The sequence below is a fragment of the Strix uralensis genome, chromosome 1 (genome assembly GCF_047716275.1).
Source record: "Strix uralensis isolate ZFMK-TIS-50842 chromosome 1, bStrUra1, whole genome shotgun sequence".
In the NCBI taxonomy this organism is placed as follows: domain Eukaryota; kingdom Metazoa; phylum Chordata; class Aves; order Strigiformes; family Strigidae; genus Strix; species Strix uralensis.
Window position 1 is genome coordinate 17,604,616 of NC_133972.1, and position 17,764 is coordinate 17,622,379.

Here is a 17,764-nt window from a genome sequence, read left to right on the forward strand (position 1 = left end):
ATTATTATTCCGTTACATAAATACCCCAACGTCACTGTTAAAGCAGGGAAGGAAAGTACTTTGCATTCCCATCCATTACTTATGAATTTTCTGCCAAGGGAATAAGCTTTCAGAAATCAAAATATTGAAAATTGACACATATAGGCCACGAACATAAAAAACAGAAAATGTTTGGACTTCAAGTATTCTTGGTGCACTCCTGTATATTATAGAGATTAAAATGGAATGAAGTTGCCTTTGCTAAATAAGTAGGTGGTGTTGTCTTCAGTCTGCCTTAAAATATCACACTTAAAATCAGAAAATTGCACGGAGTACATAACAAGTTTTCTAGCACCTTAACATCATTCAAGAAGAGAACAGCCTTTACCTAAGGAACAACAATTTCTGACTTTAAAGAGAGAAAGAGGGACTACTATTCAAAAACCATTTGACATAGCGCAGGGAAGTGGTATTTCCCACCTTCCCCAATCTCAACAACTAGTTCACTTCTACAGACCACTCTTCTTTTAAAATTAATACTCCCAGAAAATTGACTGCCTCTTTGTCTGGTAGTAGAAAAGGTTGTTTCTTTGCAGGTGACACTTCAAGAAAGTTATCTCTAAAAGCACATTCACTAATATTTCACTAATCTTTCTCCTCCTCTACTGAAGTGTGAAGCAACTGTCTTCTCTTTGTATTGTATACAAGTCAAAGCCTATACTGCAAGAGGAGGAAAACCAGTGTTCAACCCTTCCCTTCTTTTCCCAAACTCTTGGTTGGTATGTTTACCGATTCACTGGGTCACTGTTTCATTAGAGACTAAGCAAAAAATGACAGAACTCAACTCACTGCTTCCCAATTCAGAAGGAAGTCTTTTACTATGCTAACAAGACACATAATAGTCACAGACATGTAGATGCCTTCAAAGAACTCATGAGCTTTTTTTGTAAGGCTTGACTCCCCTCCACAAAAGCAAGAGCAGAGCTTTACAAAATTCTCGTTTCAGACAGTACTGCCTTCAGACTCAAAACTGGCATATCTGACAGAGCAGGCATCCTTTGATAAGCTGTTTTGTTGTTGTTGCTTACCCTCTCAGACCAAGATGTGATTAAAAATTTCTTAGAAGTATCTCTCTGGAGTGGTAATGCCTTCCACTGAATAATGCATGTTCTTAACTTTATCAACAGAACACATGATCCTTTAAGTGCCCAGAAGATAACTAAAATCCAGAGCCTCATCAACTGGCTTTTTCTTACATGAGTGCAATTTACATTACCCTACCTTTCGACTCAGCCCACTGAATCCGACTGGGTCTCCCTCCACTGAGACCCAGAAGACAAACACATCTGAAGGAGACAGAGAAATGCCTTGTGTGGTTTGTTATCTATGTTATTTATTAGTTTTCATTCCTAACCTTTACTTATTCTTATCCTTCAAGCACCCTGGTTAGACAGACTCACAGAGGGAGCTGGAAGCCTAAGTTCCACTTCAGGAAGCTGGTGAGAATCTACTAACATAACAAATAAACTTGCTATGAAAATAAATCACAGCAGCTTAAGCACCTCAAACTTCTACAGCATCTTTTTTTTAATTTAATTTTGTTGTGTCTGGGGATGGAGGCAAAGGAAATTAACCCCTTACTTCCTGCAGACTACTAAGAGAGATGACATTTTCGTAAGTTAAATTTAAGGATTTCGAACACTTTGTGAGGCCCTAGGAGTCTTTTTTTGAAGAAAGATTTTTCCAATCACAAGGCTTTGAGTTCAGCATTGTGAATAGCTCAACACCAGAAAGGGTACTGGATGCAAGTGAAGAAATTGCCCGTTTTTTTTTCAGAATTAGTTTACTCACCCAGGAACTTATTCCCCGTGGTTGAGTTCTTCCCCTCTTCTGACTGAAACATTTGAAATCTTCCCATCATATCACAACAATATTGGACTACTCACTTGTTCTACCTCTATGATGCTCTCCCCACTACTATCTACAAAGCTGTACATCATGGGATGACAAAACAATAGGACAATGCTATACAGGAGAAGAAAGATGTTGTGAGAATAATACTGGACTGGTATTTTTGTTTTGAAACAAAGAACTGTTTAATCAAAGCATACAAGCGCTGGTCTAAAAGTAAAACAAAATTACTCAATTTGTATTTGGTAGCATGTCTTTACTAGTCCAATTCAGTTTTTCCTACTTCTGTGGGTCTTTTGACAAGAATTTCAGAAGAAAAATTTCCCAGTAAAAAAAGAGAATTTCAAAAGCACTACAGAAACTGAAAAGTACACAAACTCTAAAACTTTATTTCACTTTTTGTTCTTAAATGCTTTTCTCAAAACACTTCCCTAAAAAATTCATAACCGTTTTCTGATACGACATGAATCACAAATTAAATGGCAGTAAACTTTGAAAAGGGTACCATTATACAAATGTCTTTTATCCCTCTGCATGCAATAACAGTATCTTACCAAGCAATGCATCTAAAGTAAGATGATGTGGATTACAATTTTTTTTCTGAAATAAATAAAAAAAAAACCACCCCAAAAACTAAAGCTACACCTGCATCTCAACTAATTCAAAAGCTTCACTTCTTATCTATCAGAAACTGAAGCAGAAGATGCAGATCATTCTAGATTTTAAAAAAGTACTGTTACCCTTTTGGTTTTGTAGGATAATAACCAATCAGCTGTAAATTAGGAATGGACAGCAGCTTCAGCTCAGTGTAGGATAAGTGGACAGGATAAGCTCAAGTACTTACTCAGCTTTTCGTATAACAGGTTAACTGGCAACTCCCACTCACTCCTACTGACCTCCCTCATTCTAGCACGGCTACAGCTGAATAGTAAATCACAACGGGGAGTGGCTAAGTTGAGAGTAAAATACACTGGCCAAGAAGAATAGTTTCAATGAGCCAGTTCCCCACTGTGGGGCCATATAAACACCATGGTAGCACAATCCAGTGGATGACTCGGGATACAAATGAGTTAGTGGAGATAGGGAAGGAAATTACTCCATGCAGCTTAAAACAGTACAGCTGCTGAAAGCCTAAATATAGGCTGAAGGGAGTAGAGCAATACTCAAATAAAATGAGTTCAAGGAAGGACAACTGCAAAGGCAACCTAGCAGGATGGACAGCCTACCACTAAACACAAGGGGGAAAAAAACCCAAAACCTGAAGAAAGTACCGATGCAAACAAACAAAAAAGCAAAGGCACCCACACAAGCTACAAATAAATTAATAGTTTACAGCAACCTATTTTTGGAAACCCTATCAACTACAAAGACACAAAACCTACCTGTTTGTGAACAAAGTTCTTTAGCACAGTACTTGCAATGGACAGAGACAGTGCTCAGTAAGCAAATTCTGTTCCCAGTCATTGCAAAGGTCATATTTAATTCTTTCTCTGAATATACGTTCTGCTGTTTGTCATGTCTCTGAACCCAGAATTTTTCCTGAATCGTCTGTAGCTCTCAGATAGTCTTTGCAAAATCTACTTATTCTTGGGTCAGCCCTTATTACTATGTGATAAAACTGACAGCTTACTTTTAAAATGGTATCTGTTGGGGGGTGGGGGAGGAAGTTACCAGTGCTTCATGATCTGAATTACCACCTCTGAGATGGCAAAGGTGAACTTTAAGATAATGACTCTGATAAAGCCCTATGTATAGACTGAATCTCAGCAGCTCAGTAAGGAATCTCTTTATCTTTCCAAGTATCTTAAGATTACTGCTACAGTTAATAAAACAGTCCAGAATAATATTTTCATATACACTTTTCACAATTCTGCTTCTGTAAAACATGAACCAAATGTCTAAAAAAGTAGCTGAAGATTGAGACTGAGAATATCTGAAAATTCTCTTCATGTTTTGAACTGCTACATCATCCAAAGCAATCTGATTTGTGTGTATACACACAACTTGACATATTAACAGACCACATTGGTGGTCTTACCTTAATTACATCAGTGCTCTAAATGTTCTTATATCCATGTTTGAAAGTCTGATCTTTGGATTTTAATCAAGAAACTTGAATAAAAACCTCCCATAAGACAAGCAAAGAACTATGCTTCAGTCTCAGATACCTGAATAAAGCACAGATGTGTTCTTTCATCAGGTGACTAAGAGTTAGTTAGTATAGATGCCTTCAGGTTGCCTGCTTAAGTTAGGAAAACCTTTGAGAGCCACAAAGTAGCAGCACTTGCTCTAGTAAAAAACACATGGATCAACATTAGACAAGTTGTTTTTGGGAAACAAGGCAGATTTACTTTTAGATAGTTACACTGGTAAATCCTCTAGGATGGATATAATTAGATTAATTTAAATAAAATCATGTTAGTGTAATAACGTACCAAGTTCTACTCACAGCATAATATGTACCAGCCAATGCATAATTGTTCTGGTCTAACTGTTATCATTCCTTACTGTCTTTGCTATACAAGTTAAAAAACAGATCACACTGCTAATTGTGACAGCTCTGCCAATAAAACTCGGTGGAAGACCAAACCATGACAAGCTGTAGCGATCTTAGTTTAGACAAAAATTTTCATCAACAGAGTAACAGGTACCTTGTGTTTGTTTTCTGAGAAAAAACACAATTGCATCTGGAAACAAATAACTCCCCATCCTCAAAAACCTCACTGTTTTTTATAAACTTGTCTAAATTTCTAGTGTTTTTGCAAGCACACACCTTGCCTACCAGAGAAACCTCACAAATACAATTTAGGAAACGACTGGGAGATTACCTTATTGGGTTGCTCAACACATCTGTCTGATGGTAGTTATTACCTGCACATAGGGGAGAGAGGAGGGGGAGAGAAACAGCAGAAGGGACATGTACCAGTCTCTTAAGCCACTGCAGTTCATGATTTATTAACTTAAATTAAAATGTCTTTGACTTAAGATGGACTGCCTTTGACAAAGACACTGGGCAGACAATTAGCATCAGTAAACCTATTCAGTTGTTCTAACACAAGTCCCCGGAGTTTTTTGAAGTAAGTTTCAGACGGAAAAAATATTTTTAAATCATCAGACACAACACTAAAGCCAAATAAGCTCTTTTTTTTTTTTTTTTTTTGGCAGAACCTTAACTGACAAAGCCTTCCCATTGTTTTAAACTAGCTTAGAAGATAATTCAAGTTATAACCAAGTGGCTCAGCAGAGTAGAAGAGCCTTCGCTAGAAAGGCCACTTCAAGGAAACTGACAGATGAATTCTGTCGTGTTCAGCCCCAGTGACTGACATTCATTCTGAACTGACTTGTCCACCTCAGCTCCTTCAATGCCAAAGTCATTGTCCCTTAGGCACCCAGAAAGTCAGCGAAGCTGAAACAGCTGCATGAACTGAACAAAATAGCAAAACACCTTCATATACCTTCATAATACCTTCTATTCCTTACTTTATCTGCTTATGTTCGAAACTTGGCGGACATGGTTAGAGAACTCCCCAGAGATCCCACCTGTATCACTCCTGCTTTGTAACGTTTCTCTTAACATGTCAGAGACACTGCACATGAACAGAGGTTTCCACCCAGGCAGTGAGCGTGCTGTCTCTGAGCACTGAGATGCTAAGCAGATCTCTCCATACAATTACTCAGCCCGGGAAAGAACAGGAGCAGGAGGGACAAGAAGAAATTAGGAGGGAGCTATGCTTACAAGGAAGGTGGTGGTGCAAGGTGTTCAACTATTAGGATACCCCATCTCAACCCCTCTGGTGTGCCACATTAGTCTGGAGTAAATACAGGACTTGTGTACTAAGAGGAAGCACAAAATATTTCTTATGTGGACTGAAGAGACTGAAGATCACTGTGCCAGCATGAATACCTTAAAATACGGAGATGCTCTTGAGCATGAAAATTCCTTTGGAATTGTTACTGAACATTACATTCTCAGAGAAATTTAATCAGTCGTATTTGAAGCTGATTACTAACACTGAATTCACAGTTTCAACAGCTTCAGCCTCCATTCCTATGTAGCACAGTTTCACGGGTGTAAAAGATTAATACTACCTCTTATTTTCACAGGCGTGCTATGAAGATCAATTCAATTCACAAGCATTTGTGAAGTACACACCAAACAGGACAGTTATACAACAAAGATACCGATAGTGTTTTACTTAGTATGGGGTTTGGACATTAATACATTAGATATGACCAAACCCTGGGTGTGGAGAAAAACAAGCAGTTCCACAAGCAGCAAGAATAGAGATACCCGATTTCTTTTAGGCTTATCTCACCATTGATTAATGTCTGTTTCTACTCATCTGGAAGCTCATACAGTCATCTTTCAACTCATGCACAACATTCACGCTCACACAGTCATCTTTCAAAGCACTCATGTATTCTTTTTCTCTACTGGCACTCATTTTCCACAAATATTTAGAAGAACATACATTTGAGACCCTGGCTCATTTGTCCAGTTTCAACATGTGAGTTTTAAAGTTATGCTAATTTTATGAGCATAACATGATTAGTCTTATTTTCAGTTTTTAATATAGCTTTCTAATAACATAATATTTACATTTTACTTTAATTGGTTCCTAGTTTTACACCTGAAAGAAGAAAATTGCACTGATTATTTTACATTACAGAAATTACTGAGAACAACCAGGAACACAAACAGTTCATTTGTATCATATATAATTTGTGTTGCAAAACAGACTGGTTTGGAATACCGTGATTTTTGAGTTGTGGTGTAAGTTTCAGAAAAATAGTATTTTCATTACTGTTGTCACTTCTATTCAACTGTGCATTTTTTATTGAAACAATTTAAATAGATGTTGTATTAAAAAATAATTAGAAATAACATTTCCTGTCATCACAAACAATGCAGTGTTTTTATGTTTTAGATAACACATTTTTATCTCGTACTTCTAAAAGTTCACTAATGCAAGACAGAAGGTCAAAGTGATTTGATTTTAATGTATTGTTTTCTGTTTTTAAGGACATTACATTTATTTGTCGCAAGTAATATTCACACCTTTGGTGAAAATTCTCTACTCAAATTATAAAAATAATTTGCGTCTTATGCTTCTACATTCCCTGCCTCTCTATTTGAGAGCATATAGAATTGCCCAAAGAAATGAACCAGGTTTAAGACACTTCCCACGCTCCCCTCCCTACAAAGAGGAGTCACACCTGCTACTTTGCAAAGCAGCAATGCAGGAAATGTTTCAGAATGGGTCTTTGCTTACTCCAGGACAGCCACAGTCCATAGGACTGAAGGGAGCATGGTCAGCTGATTGCAGCCCAGCCTCTTCCTCCCTCCTTCCTTTTTTTCCTTCTGGACTCACCCATATGAAAATATAAACAAACTGCTTCCCCTTCTTACTGGTTGAAAAAAAAATCAGTATCTAACGTTAGCAAACTAAACAAGGGGTGGGTTGTCTTCCTCATTCCCATCGCTGCCTGGTACTACCATGACTGCTAGTAAGCTGTTTGGGACTAGAACACAGGGCAGAGGTGTCTAAAGAAGGTTACACAGTGTGGTGAGCTTTTATCTCCAGATCGCTTAATTCCTGCCCTACTGCTGCTTTCTTCCTATTTTATCCATTTCTAAGCTGGTTTCTAGGCTCTGAGCCTTTTGAGAGAAGACTATCAGATACCGTATCGTGCTTGTAACAACATAATAAATCCTACAATCTAATTGAAGCTTCTAGAAATTACTGCAAAATAAAGCTGTATGAACTGTATGAACTATCTGCCAACTGTCCTTGGGTGACATATAGAAAACAGAGACTAACAAACAGTAATTATGAATGTATATATATATATAGTCTCTGAAGGGGTATGTATAGGTGTATGTACATATATATTTATAATTTATCGTGTTTATTTTCATTGAGATTCCTCCTTAAGGTTAATTTTCCAATCCATCTTCTGAGGCCAGTTGCAATGGGAAGTATCTGTTAAAGGAATGGAAACCCCAGCAACTGGACAAGCATTTATAACGGCCAAGAACAGACCACTCATCACGTGCAAGGAAACCCTCTCCTGAATCACCGTTCAGGGGAGTAAAGAACAACAACAAAATCCAACGACTCTCAGAGAACTGGGAAAATTCCAAGTCCTCCTGCTTCTCTGAACTCTGGGTTACATTAAAATAGCAGCCGTTCACGACTGCAGGACTGCAACCCAGCAATTCCATGGGCAAGGATCTTTCAGGGTGGAAGTTAACTGACATTCACTGTGGGGACAAGGAAGGAAACAGACATTCTGTAACAAATCCTCCGATACAGACTCTGATACCCAAAGCTGATCTCAAAGGCTGCTCAGAAAGACCAAAAGGCTGATTTCAGCTGGGATCTTGCAGAAAAATCCTTGAATTTCACAACCACCTGGAAACCAAACAGGGAGGCAAGTACTAGAGAATGTCAGGGATGCTTTGCTGACCAAGATTATCTCAGAACAGTTTTATGTCATGCAAAGGGCCAGTACAAAACAATGGGGGAAAAAAATCCTAGTTTATTTTGTATGACGAATACAGCACTTTGGAAATCGCTTAACGAGGGCTAAACAAGTGATAGAGGGAAGACTCCTGAATTTATTTTCTGAAAAACTTGAAAGGTAAAAAAAAACAAAACACATTGGGCATTGATTACTATAAAGTTTTTTTCGTGCAAGTAAACACAGAACTGTCTTCATGAGTCTGAAGACAATCGATATAGCAAGCATGAATTTACCCTGTTTCAAGTCCATTCATTAACAAATTGTATTTACAGTTCCACAATTACTGAAGTCCTTTTAACAAGTGTTTCTTAACTACAGTATGCAGTTTTAATGAGGTTAACTTCACCTGGCTTTCAGAAGGCAAGTATCTATTTTTCAGTACATTTTTTTTATGCAGAGTCTTTCCATTTAAACTGTTTCCTATGAAAGCCTCTAAACGCTTCAAAATGTCTTCTGTTAGGAAATAAAGCCAAGAAAAGCAAATCAGTACCATTTTAATACTTCTCAGCAAAAAGCTGTATTGCTATGATTGAGAAGGGGAAAAAAAGCATTACCATGCTGATAGAACACACTGCAGACAGATAGACAAACTAGATTTCCTAAAGCTGGGAATAGGTTTCTACAGTTAAGAATATGTTCCTGTAGTTAAGAAAAACATGTACAGTGTTATTATACTTCTCACAGCCTTCTTTTGCCAAAAGTGTTCACCTGGCTCATCCAAGTTTTCCAGTTACTTGATTTCTACCTAAAAGGAGATATTTTTAACGTCTTTTCAGCAATCAATTTCAGGGGCCTTTTTTTTTTTTTTTTTTTTTTTTTTTAAGAATTAAGACCATCCTGAAACTGAGGGTTCTTTCAAATAATGCCAGCATCAAACCTCAAACTGGCACAGCTGCAGTCTTCACTGAAGACCAGATCCTTTGAACGGTTTAAGAAAAGAAGGCAAGATCACAATTTTTATGTTGGGAAAAAAAAAAAATGCTTTCTGCATGTGCATATTTTTTAAATAGGCAAAAAAAATCCTGGATGTCCTTGGGGTTTCACTTCATATTCTTCATGCTTGGCATCAACAACATTCTTACTCCCAAATATCTTTTTAAACAGAAGTCACAATAATTCTAACATTTAAATTAATAACATCCCCTTTGCTGGTTTGTTACTGGATGATTCATCCTAAAGCAACATAGGTTGTTTCAAAAAGTGTAACGTTATTAGTGTTAAACGATAAGCAATGTATAACAACACTAGCAGGCCAATACACTATGGGTTTAAAAAAGCCAACAAACCACAGGTAAAAATACGATACAGTATCTTTCCACTGAAAACGTCTGCAAAAAGTAGACAGTTCACCTTATTTCAAATGACGATGCTAAGAATAAAGTTCCAGCCCTTCAGAGGTTCTCATAAAACATACAACAGAAAGTTAATACAAACTTCTGTCATGATTGCTTTTCACCAGCAAGCTTTACTTCCAAATGCCACATGGCTCTACAGAAGTATCACCATTTCTACATTTAATCCATTTTGAAGACTACTGACTTAAATTGACATTTCGGGAAAAGAAAGGAGGCCAGTCTTCTTGTTGAGGTACCGACTGAGGTTTCCTGCTAACATCTACATTACATAAAGCCTGTGAATAGTATTCAAGCAAACAATTCCCTAGAAGACTTGGAACAGGGATCTCACTTTTGCAAGAGAACTTGCCAAAGACCTGTAAGAGATCTTGAAAAACGCAGAGACAAAAATATAGTTCATTTGGCTAACATACTCAAGTCTTTTTGTTCTGTAAATTATGGTGTCCCTTACAAATAAAAAGCTGCTTGCTAGACTGCCAAGAAAAAACCCATATATTTCTGGAAGGGCAGAACACGCACGGCGCACATTATCAGCAAGAAGGCCTTAGAGCAAAGGGCTACTTCCAGAGGTTCTGCCACTCGAATGAAATGCTGAAAGCACGTGTGTCAGAATTGAGTAGATCAGCTGTGTGTTTCCTGGCAAAGGACTAACTCAGGGAAGTGTATTGACCATGGAATAAGAAATACGCCAAACTAAGCACTGCCCCATTACGTTGAAGACCTATCACTTCTCATTCATCACAAGCAAGACGGTCAGTGCCTGAACAGCTCCAAGCAGTAAAGTCAGATGAGAGCCTGCTGGATTTCTGATTCAGGGCAGTACAACACTGAGGCTGCCTGCTCTGATACTTTTCTGGCGAGCTGTCTTCTACAGCCTTAATCCCACCTGTCACCAAATGCACAAGTGCTACAAGCTCTCCCATCTCTACTGCCAACAGGAAAAGATCTTGCACAGTCATTCCCAGCACAAGGAGAGAGAATTGCAGCTCAAGTAGGACACTGCTATTGCTAATGTACATACATGTGTCACTTGCCTTCCTGGACAATGACTTTGCATTTTCAGAAATGCTAACTAAGTGCATTTCTTACATTAAGTGGAAAGTGCCCAACATGGTGAAAAAAATCTGTTCTTGTATACTGGATGGGTCCTTTCACTTGAACAGAGTATCCAGTCAGTGGTGGAATTACCCACTTCTTCAATAAGAAACATCTTCATTTCATATAATGAAAAGCTCCACACACATGCATCTCAGGTATAATTCAGCAGATATCAGCAAAAAAGAAAACAAGCAATATGGCTAAGAGGTTTAATTTTCTTAGCCTCAAGACAGGGTAGTCTCCACTTTCTCCTGAAACCAAGAAAAAGCTGTACTTTCTTTATTGTCATCTACAGCTGATCAGAAGAGACATCTTTCTAAAGCAATATGCTAGGAAAATGATCCCTGGAATGTAAAAGGCACTTTAAATTAATGGAAGTTGCAGTAATCTCAGCCTATGCTCAACACAATTTCTATCTGTACTAGCAATTCTGCCTGGTCACAGAAGCCTGAAGAGAAGAAACTGCAGCGAAGGACTGATGAGAGAGACAAGAAACCAGGCCTCTGAGACTGTCACTGACATGACTCGGGAGATTTTTGTGAAAAGAAACACAGTTAATGGAGCTACTGCTATTTCTTCCTCCAAGGCTGACAACTTCTTAATATGCGTACACATATGTATGAAAGAGTCAGAGAAGACTTAGGCAAGCAGGACCAACAGGTGTCAGAGCCATCAGGTGAGCAAGTTACGAGACTGAAATAGCTGTAGCCAGTGCTTAGGAGAGAAAGGTGGGAAATGACATGCCCACTGATTACAGACTTGGAATGCAGTGGTGAGCAGGATTTGGGACTGCAGGATAAGGCAAAGCCTTAATAAATCAGCAAGAGCAGACAACTTCCAGAACCACAGATTGGCTCCATAAGGATGGCAATTTTGAGGCTGGAGAAAAATCTCAGGTGTCCTTTAGGCACCTGCAGACCCTACAGAAAGCGGCTGCAAAACAGCATCAAGATCGGTTTGTAGCCTCAAAGATCTGTGAAGTCTCAAGATAAGCAGAATAGCATGTCCTAACTGGACTCTTCAAAGACCATGGTTCTCTGTGGAGTAAAGCTCTCTAAACCCAGCCTTTTATCCTGTGATGACAGTGTCCCTCCAGACGCTTACCCTGTGCACGTACATCTCTCTAGTAGCTATTTCTAACTACTGTCAGGTGGGGCAGTGGACTATATGGACCTCTTGTCTGACCTACTACCACAGTGCGTATGAATAACATTATGGGAAATTCCTCACTTCCGGAAGAGACTATGACCTGATTGACTGATTTACGAAATACTTTGTGCATCTATACTAATGTTCTTTACTAGGCTAGAAGATGCAGGGCTTGTAAACACTATGCAGAAGGGTAAGGCTCTCTTAGATAGCACAGACATTTAACATTTCTATCTGATAGCAAGCTTGTTACTAGACAGAACTGGTTTACACACTGGTAACCTCAAAATAAGCATGGAGATGGAGAAAAACACTGGAAGATAACAATAATGAGCAGGAGTAAAATGAAGACAAATACTAGCTGCTAAAACTGAAAACAGCGATAATAGCCTTGCTGATCAATGGTAACAAATGGGAAATGCTAAAAAGAAAAGATTGAGGGTCAACTCAAGGAAAATTTGAAAGGAGAAAAAAAAAACCTGAAGAATTAAACTAAGAAGCATATAGTTATGAGAGAAAGCTGTGTACAAGCAGATTAATTGACCTGTACAAGTTTCTCCCTTGTAGACAGCCAGAGAAAAAAAGCAGAGGTAGTCAAGAACAACTGAAGACTGGAAGACAAATTTCCACCTTCCAGCCATTTGGTGAAGAACACAAGGCACAACATCTTTCCTACAAATAAGGCAAAAATTCTCCATGGTCAAACACCTAGTAGTCTGCAGAACCATGCCATAGATGCACATACCGACAAGCATGCAAAGAACAATTTAATCAACATTATAATCCTAAATTTTCAAAGTTCTGGCTACAGACATACTGACAGAATAAAAAAAGAGGGGAAATGGATGTACATGTCAACAATCCTCAGTATTTTCCAGAGTTGAAAGGGGACGGTCTAAAGCAAGGAATGACCAAAGTGCTCTGGTTCTGGGTATGCTTAAATTTTGTCCTTATTCCGGGTATTTCTTCATTTTAATTTTTTGAAGTTTGGCAATATAGGAAAAAGAGGAAAAACAGTGTAATGAAAAGGAGGAAAAACAATACTGCAGAGCATGTAAAGTGAAAGTCTACATATAAAAACAATTCTACATTAAAAGAACATCTATACTTAATAAAATGCTATTAAAAGAAGCATATACTGAAAGAAACAGGAATCCTGACTATTTAGTTTTGGTACAATGCATGTTAGTCTTGCATGCAAAAATCACCACACTTCAGGTTAAAAGAGATTAAAATATTATTACTACTTATTTCTGTAATAATAAATACAAAGAGTCAATTTCAAGAGATAACTTAATTTAGGAAGTCTTTTAGGTGGTACCTTCTGATTCATACTGCTATCAATTTTGAGTTACACTATGGCGGTGTTGATCCCACCCTATGAGAATCTTTTCAACTGTATTAGGAATTCTGAAGATCCCATTAGAAAAACAATAAACTAGCAAAACATTAGCTATATTTTATTAACATGAAAATACTTAAGGCAGCTTGTATCTTCTTTCAAATCTTTGCTTTGCAGTTCACATAAGCGAATGTTACATGAATATGAACATGAAAAAAAAAAAAAAGACTTTTACTTATTCATAAAAAAGCCATACCCTGAAGCATGGTGTATTTCCACTTAATTACCTATTTTTCTGAAGGTGTACATGAACCATCAAAAAACCTGTCACTTCCTTAGCAGTAAACAGCTGCTTTTGTTAAGATTACCCCCGCCCTAAAAAAATGCGGATTTCCATGTTCAAAGATTATAATTAGTAAGCATCATCATTATACTGCTTTGAAGTCTACCATGCAAAAAAATCCCATCAAGGGTTTTGGCCCTCATTTTTTCTCTTTCACAACCAATTTCACAATACTCTAACAGTTTAAAGAATAATAATAGAAGTCACTCAGGTGTAATAGACACCTCTGTTGAGGTATGTGGTTGATGGCTAGTCCCTTCTGCCACGTGAAACAGTGCAGACCTACAGTAAAAATTTAATCTACACAGACCTACTACAGAATTTCACAGTATATTCATATATACAGTGAGGTGTGGATTCTGAAGACACCCATATATTCATTTCACCAACACAATTGCTATCTCCAGATATTAGTTTTATTTATAGCACGAGAGGCTAAACGTACATTCACAAAAACAGACATGCACACACCTTTACATATGAATAATTACGTAAAACAGGGTCCCTTACTGTTTTCAGCTCCGCAAAAATACTGCAGTCATGAATTAAACATCACCTTCCAAAGTTCTCGGATTTGTGCCTGCTCTGGCAAGGTTTCTGGGAACACCGATTAGAATCTGAATAGCTTTACATTACCTCCAACCTTAGGCCCACCAGCTGATCCTGGCTTTCTTGCACTGTTTGAAGGATTTCCTGGCTTTTTAGGTGCCGGAACCTTGAAGGCTGAAGCAGCTGATGATGGCCTATTTCCATCCACTGACTCTTCATCATCAAAGCTTTTGTCTAGAAAAGGATACATTAAATAAAAATACAACTATTAGAATGGATGCATATTTACTTCCTAATCAGCTCTGTTTCACATTTTATAGAAATTCACAAAATGTATAAATAAAGCCCAGTATTATTCACTTTGTCCTCTCTCTCTGACCTAGGAATAAAATGACAGTGAGAAATAAACAGCATTTTCTACATGTGAAGTTCTTACAAAAATATTATTTTGCCTTCATAATTAACCACTGTAAAACTGAGCATAAAAATGAATCCTACACATTCATTGCCACAAAGGGAAAATATCTTTGCACGGATTGAATATTTTTGCTCATTTCTGAATATCTTCCCCAAAGGAAAGCCCTTAATATAATTTTTATCATTCCAGTCTACCAAAGACAAATGCTTCTCCCTTTTCTTCTTTTACTCATGCATGCATTTTCTGCTACACATCCTCCCACAATGTGTCTAACCAGCACTCCCTGTCTCTTTCCTTCCACCCAGATTTTTCAACTTACAATCACAGATCCTCTTGCAGATCAGCCGCCTCATTCCTCTGATAGCTCTTCAATCCCCTCACCCTAGGACAGACCCAGCACCTGACATGGCCACACGCAGTAAATTCTCAATACTAATCAAAGATTCTATCAAAAACTGCTCGCAAACACCCTAGATCCACCACTGAGATTTGTGCCGGCATCTTTCTCTCCCTTCCCCGCACTAGGTGCCGCACAACCAATGAGCTGCAAGGTGACATCATCTTCTGGGAGTCACCGCCAGAGGAAAAGGTGAAAATTCTCCATGCAAATAAATTCATTCCCACACACAGTATTTGCCACTATTCCAATCCTTCATTAAAAAAATTAGACAGGCAGACAATACTCCAGGGTTTGCACTCCTCTTTGCTATAATTTCAGGTTTGTGTATTTTTAATCAAGAAATAAATTCATCTCTAGTGACTAAATAAAATAGTCTCAATACAAAATATTTAGCCTTCAAAAAAACCAAACCCCAACATATTCCAACAGTAGAATGTAAGCGTTTCTCAATGCACTTAGGGAAGTAGGATTTATCTAAAAGCTTTAGCACAGAAAACATTAGCAGCCTATGGTTCCTATAATAAATAAAATGGGCGAGGCTGAGACACAGCTGCACTACAGTAATGAAAGACCAATTTAGCATATTACCTGCTCTAAAACCTGCCATTCTAGAAAAAAAAAAAAAAAAAGAATTAATTGCAAAGCTTTATCATCTCTGGAATGGTGACTATTTACCCTTTGCTTATTCAGAACTTGCTCACAGTGAAATGTCAACTACACTTAATAATACAGCCTCCCAAAGGAAGGCAGCTTTCATTAAAAGGGTAAAGCAAGGTTTTGTCCGGCAGCATTTGCAGCCCCACCAAACGTTAGAGCACCCCATGTTTAACATGTCCGAGATGACTGCTGCTATAGTTAGTACATTTTCCTAGCATTAGCAAAAAGCTGTGCGTTGCACTAACAAATCTTCATGATTAAAGAAGAAACAAACCACCTCAAGAAACATCTGGATGTATATTGGCAATTTTCACTGACATTACTTCCTTCTCTCCTACAAACACTGCTTTTTAAGAGAATCTTGCTAAGAATAATCATGTTTGGATATATAAACTCTCCGAATCGGGGAAAAGGCATCAGCCTCCCCCCCCACTAGCCTGTGTGTTGCCATGGAAACAGCACTCCCGCTCAGCATACGGGCTGAGGCAGAATACATTTTGATTCCTGCTGCTTTTACTCTTAGGATCTTAAATAGAACCAGACATCAAGATTTTGAGCAGGGAAAACCACTGATCCAAATGCCAGATTAACTGCAATGAACTAAACACTATAATAAAGTGTAAATAGTAATGGCGTACATCTAGGATGCCTGCAACATTACAGGTAATTTTAAAATAGCATTAAGAAATACCTTGTAGATTTTTAAACAGCGTGAACGGATCAACACTGACACACGAATATGCTATCATCAAAACTGATTAAAAGTGAAAATAAGCTCTTCAAATAAAAATGGTTTTGTTGCTGCATTTTTGAATTTGATAACAGAACAGGCTAGACTTTCATGTTACTATCCAACTGCACTACAATGCAGCATTGATATGCAAATACTGCACAAGAAGCTTTTGAAAAAATAAAGTTATTTGCAGTACAATCTTAAAAATGGTAAGTGAGCATTTGGTCATTTTCGCAAAACCTCCCAATCAAGAAAAACCTAAACAACCCCAAACAACAGTGTACTTTGGGAACCAAAAGCTCAGATAATTAATTTTATTGTTACAGAGTTATTCATTAAGGAGTATTGAACATGGAGAATTGTAGAAGTTACTGCTCAGCCCCAAAATGCACAAATAGAATTTCAGAAATACGCAAAGGCAGACATTCCCAGCTACTGACATGATGTGTGAATTATAGGACAATATATTAAACAATGGTCTTGGTAATACTGCCAAATTATTTTGCCTAGTTAAAGAGTGTTCTTTTCCATAAATTTAAAACATTGTTAACACTGGATTAAAAACCCACACTGTGAAACAATTTCATACAGTTTCTTAGTACACATAGACCCCAGCTTTTAAATTTTTTATTTTATTTTTTTTTAAATGCGTGTTTTTGAGAGACATAGAACTGGTCTTAACCACTGATACATGGGCGTTCTTAACTGGACTTTTCATTATTTATGTTAAAATAACTTAAAAATTGATGTACAGCCACTAGAAGTGTTCAAAAATTATAGCATGGTACGGTTAATTTACACATAAAATTAATGGGTGAAAAGGATACGTTTTAATTCTATTAAGGCTAAAGTGATAACACATCTGAGTTTCTTTTGTTGTGGGTTTGTTTGTTTTTAAATAAACATGAGCAGGAAAATGTTGTACTATCTTTTACAAAAAACATTTTCCCCACCCTTTTGGGCCTTTTCACTTTTATTTCCCTAGGCTTTAACAACAACATAACCCCAAGTTATCTCTAGGGACATTGCATTTTCAGAAAGATGCTTAACAGTATTTGGGAAGATCTGAAACCTGAAGTCTGTGTTTATAGCAGTTAATGAAACAAAGGCATTGTATTTGCTTCCGGTACGAGGTGCTTTCCATATGCTCTCACTCACGTGCAATGATACACTTGTTTGTAGCCCTCATAAAACCATTTCCATATACTACAGCACAGAGAAACCCCAGCTCAACGTAGAACCGTTACTCCACAGGGTGTAACCAAGGTGCAGTTCTGCCCAAGCCACCTGAGCCAAACTCGT

At 37.8% G+C, this 17,764-nt stretch overlaps 1 protein-coding gene across 50 annotated transcripts in view; it reads right to left on the reverse strand.

The window, feature by feature from the left end:
- Positions 1–17,764, reverse strand: part of CLASP2 (cytoplasmic linker associated protein 2) — a 154,041-nt gene that overhangs the window by 78,866 nt on the left and 57,411 nt on the right. For 42 of the 50 annotated variants that reach the window (XM_074854052.1, XM_074854418.1, XM_074854267.1 and 39 more), the window contains one exon: positions 14,342–14,488. In XM_074854052.1, coding sequence (XP_074710153.1) covers positions 14,342–14,488 — 147 coding nt within the window. Of the gene's footprint in view, positions 1–14,341; positions 14,489–14,991; positions 15,204–17,764 lie in introns of those variants that run through there. The other 8 variants (XM_074856888.1, XM_074856804.1, XM_074857001.1 and 5 more) reach the window with 3 other exon arrangements.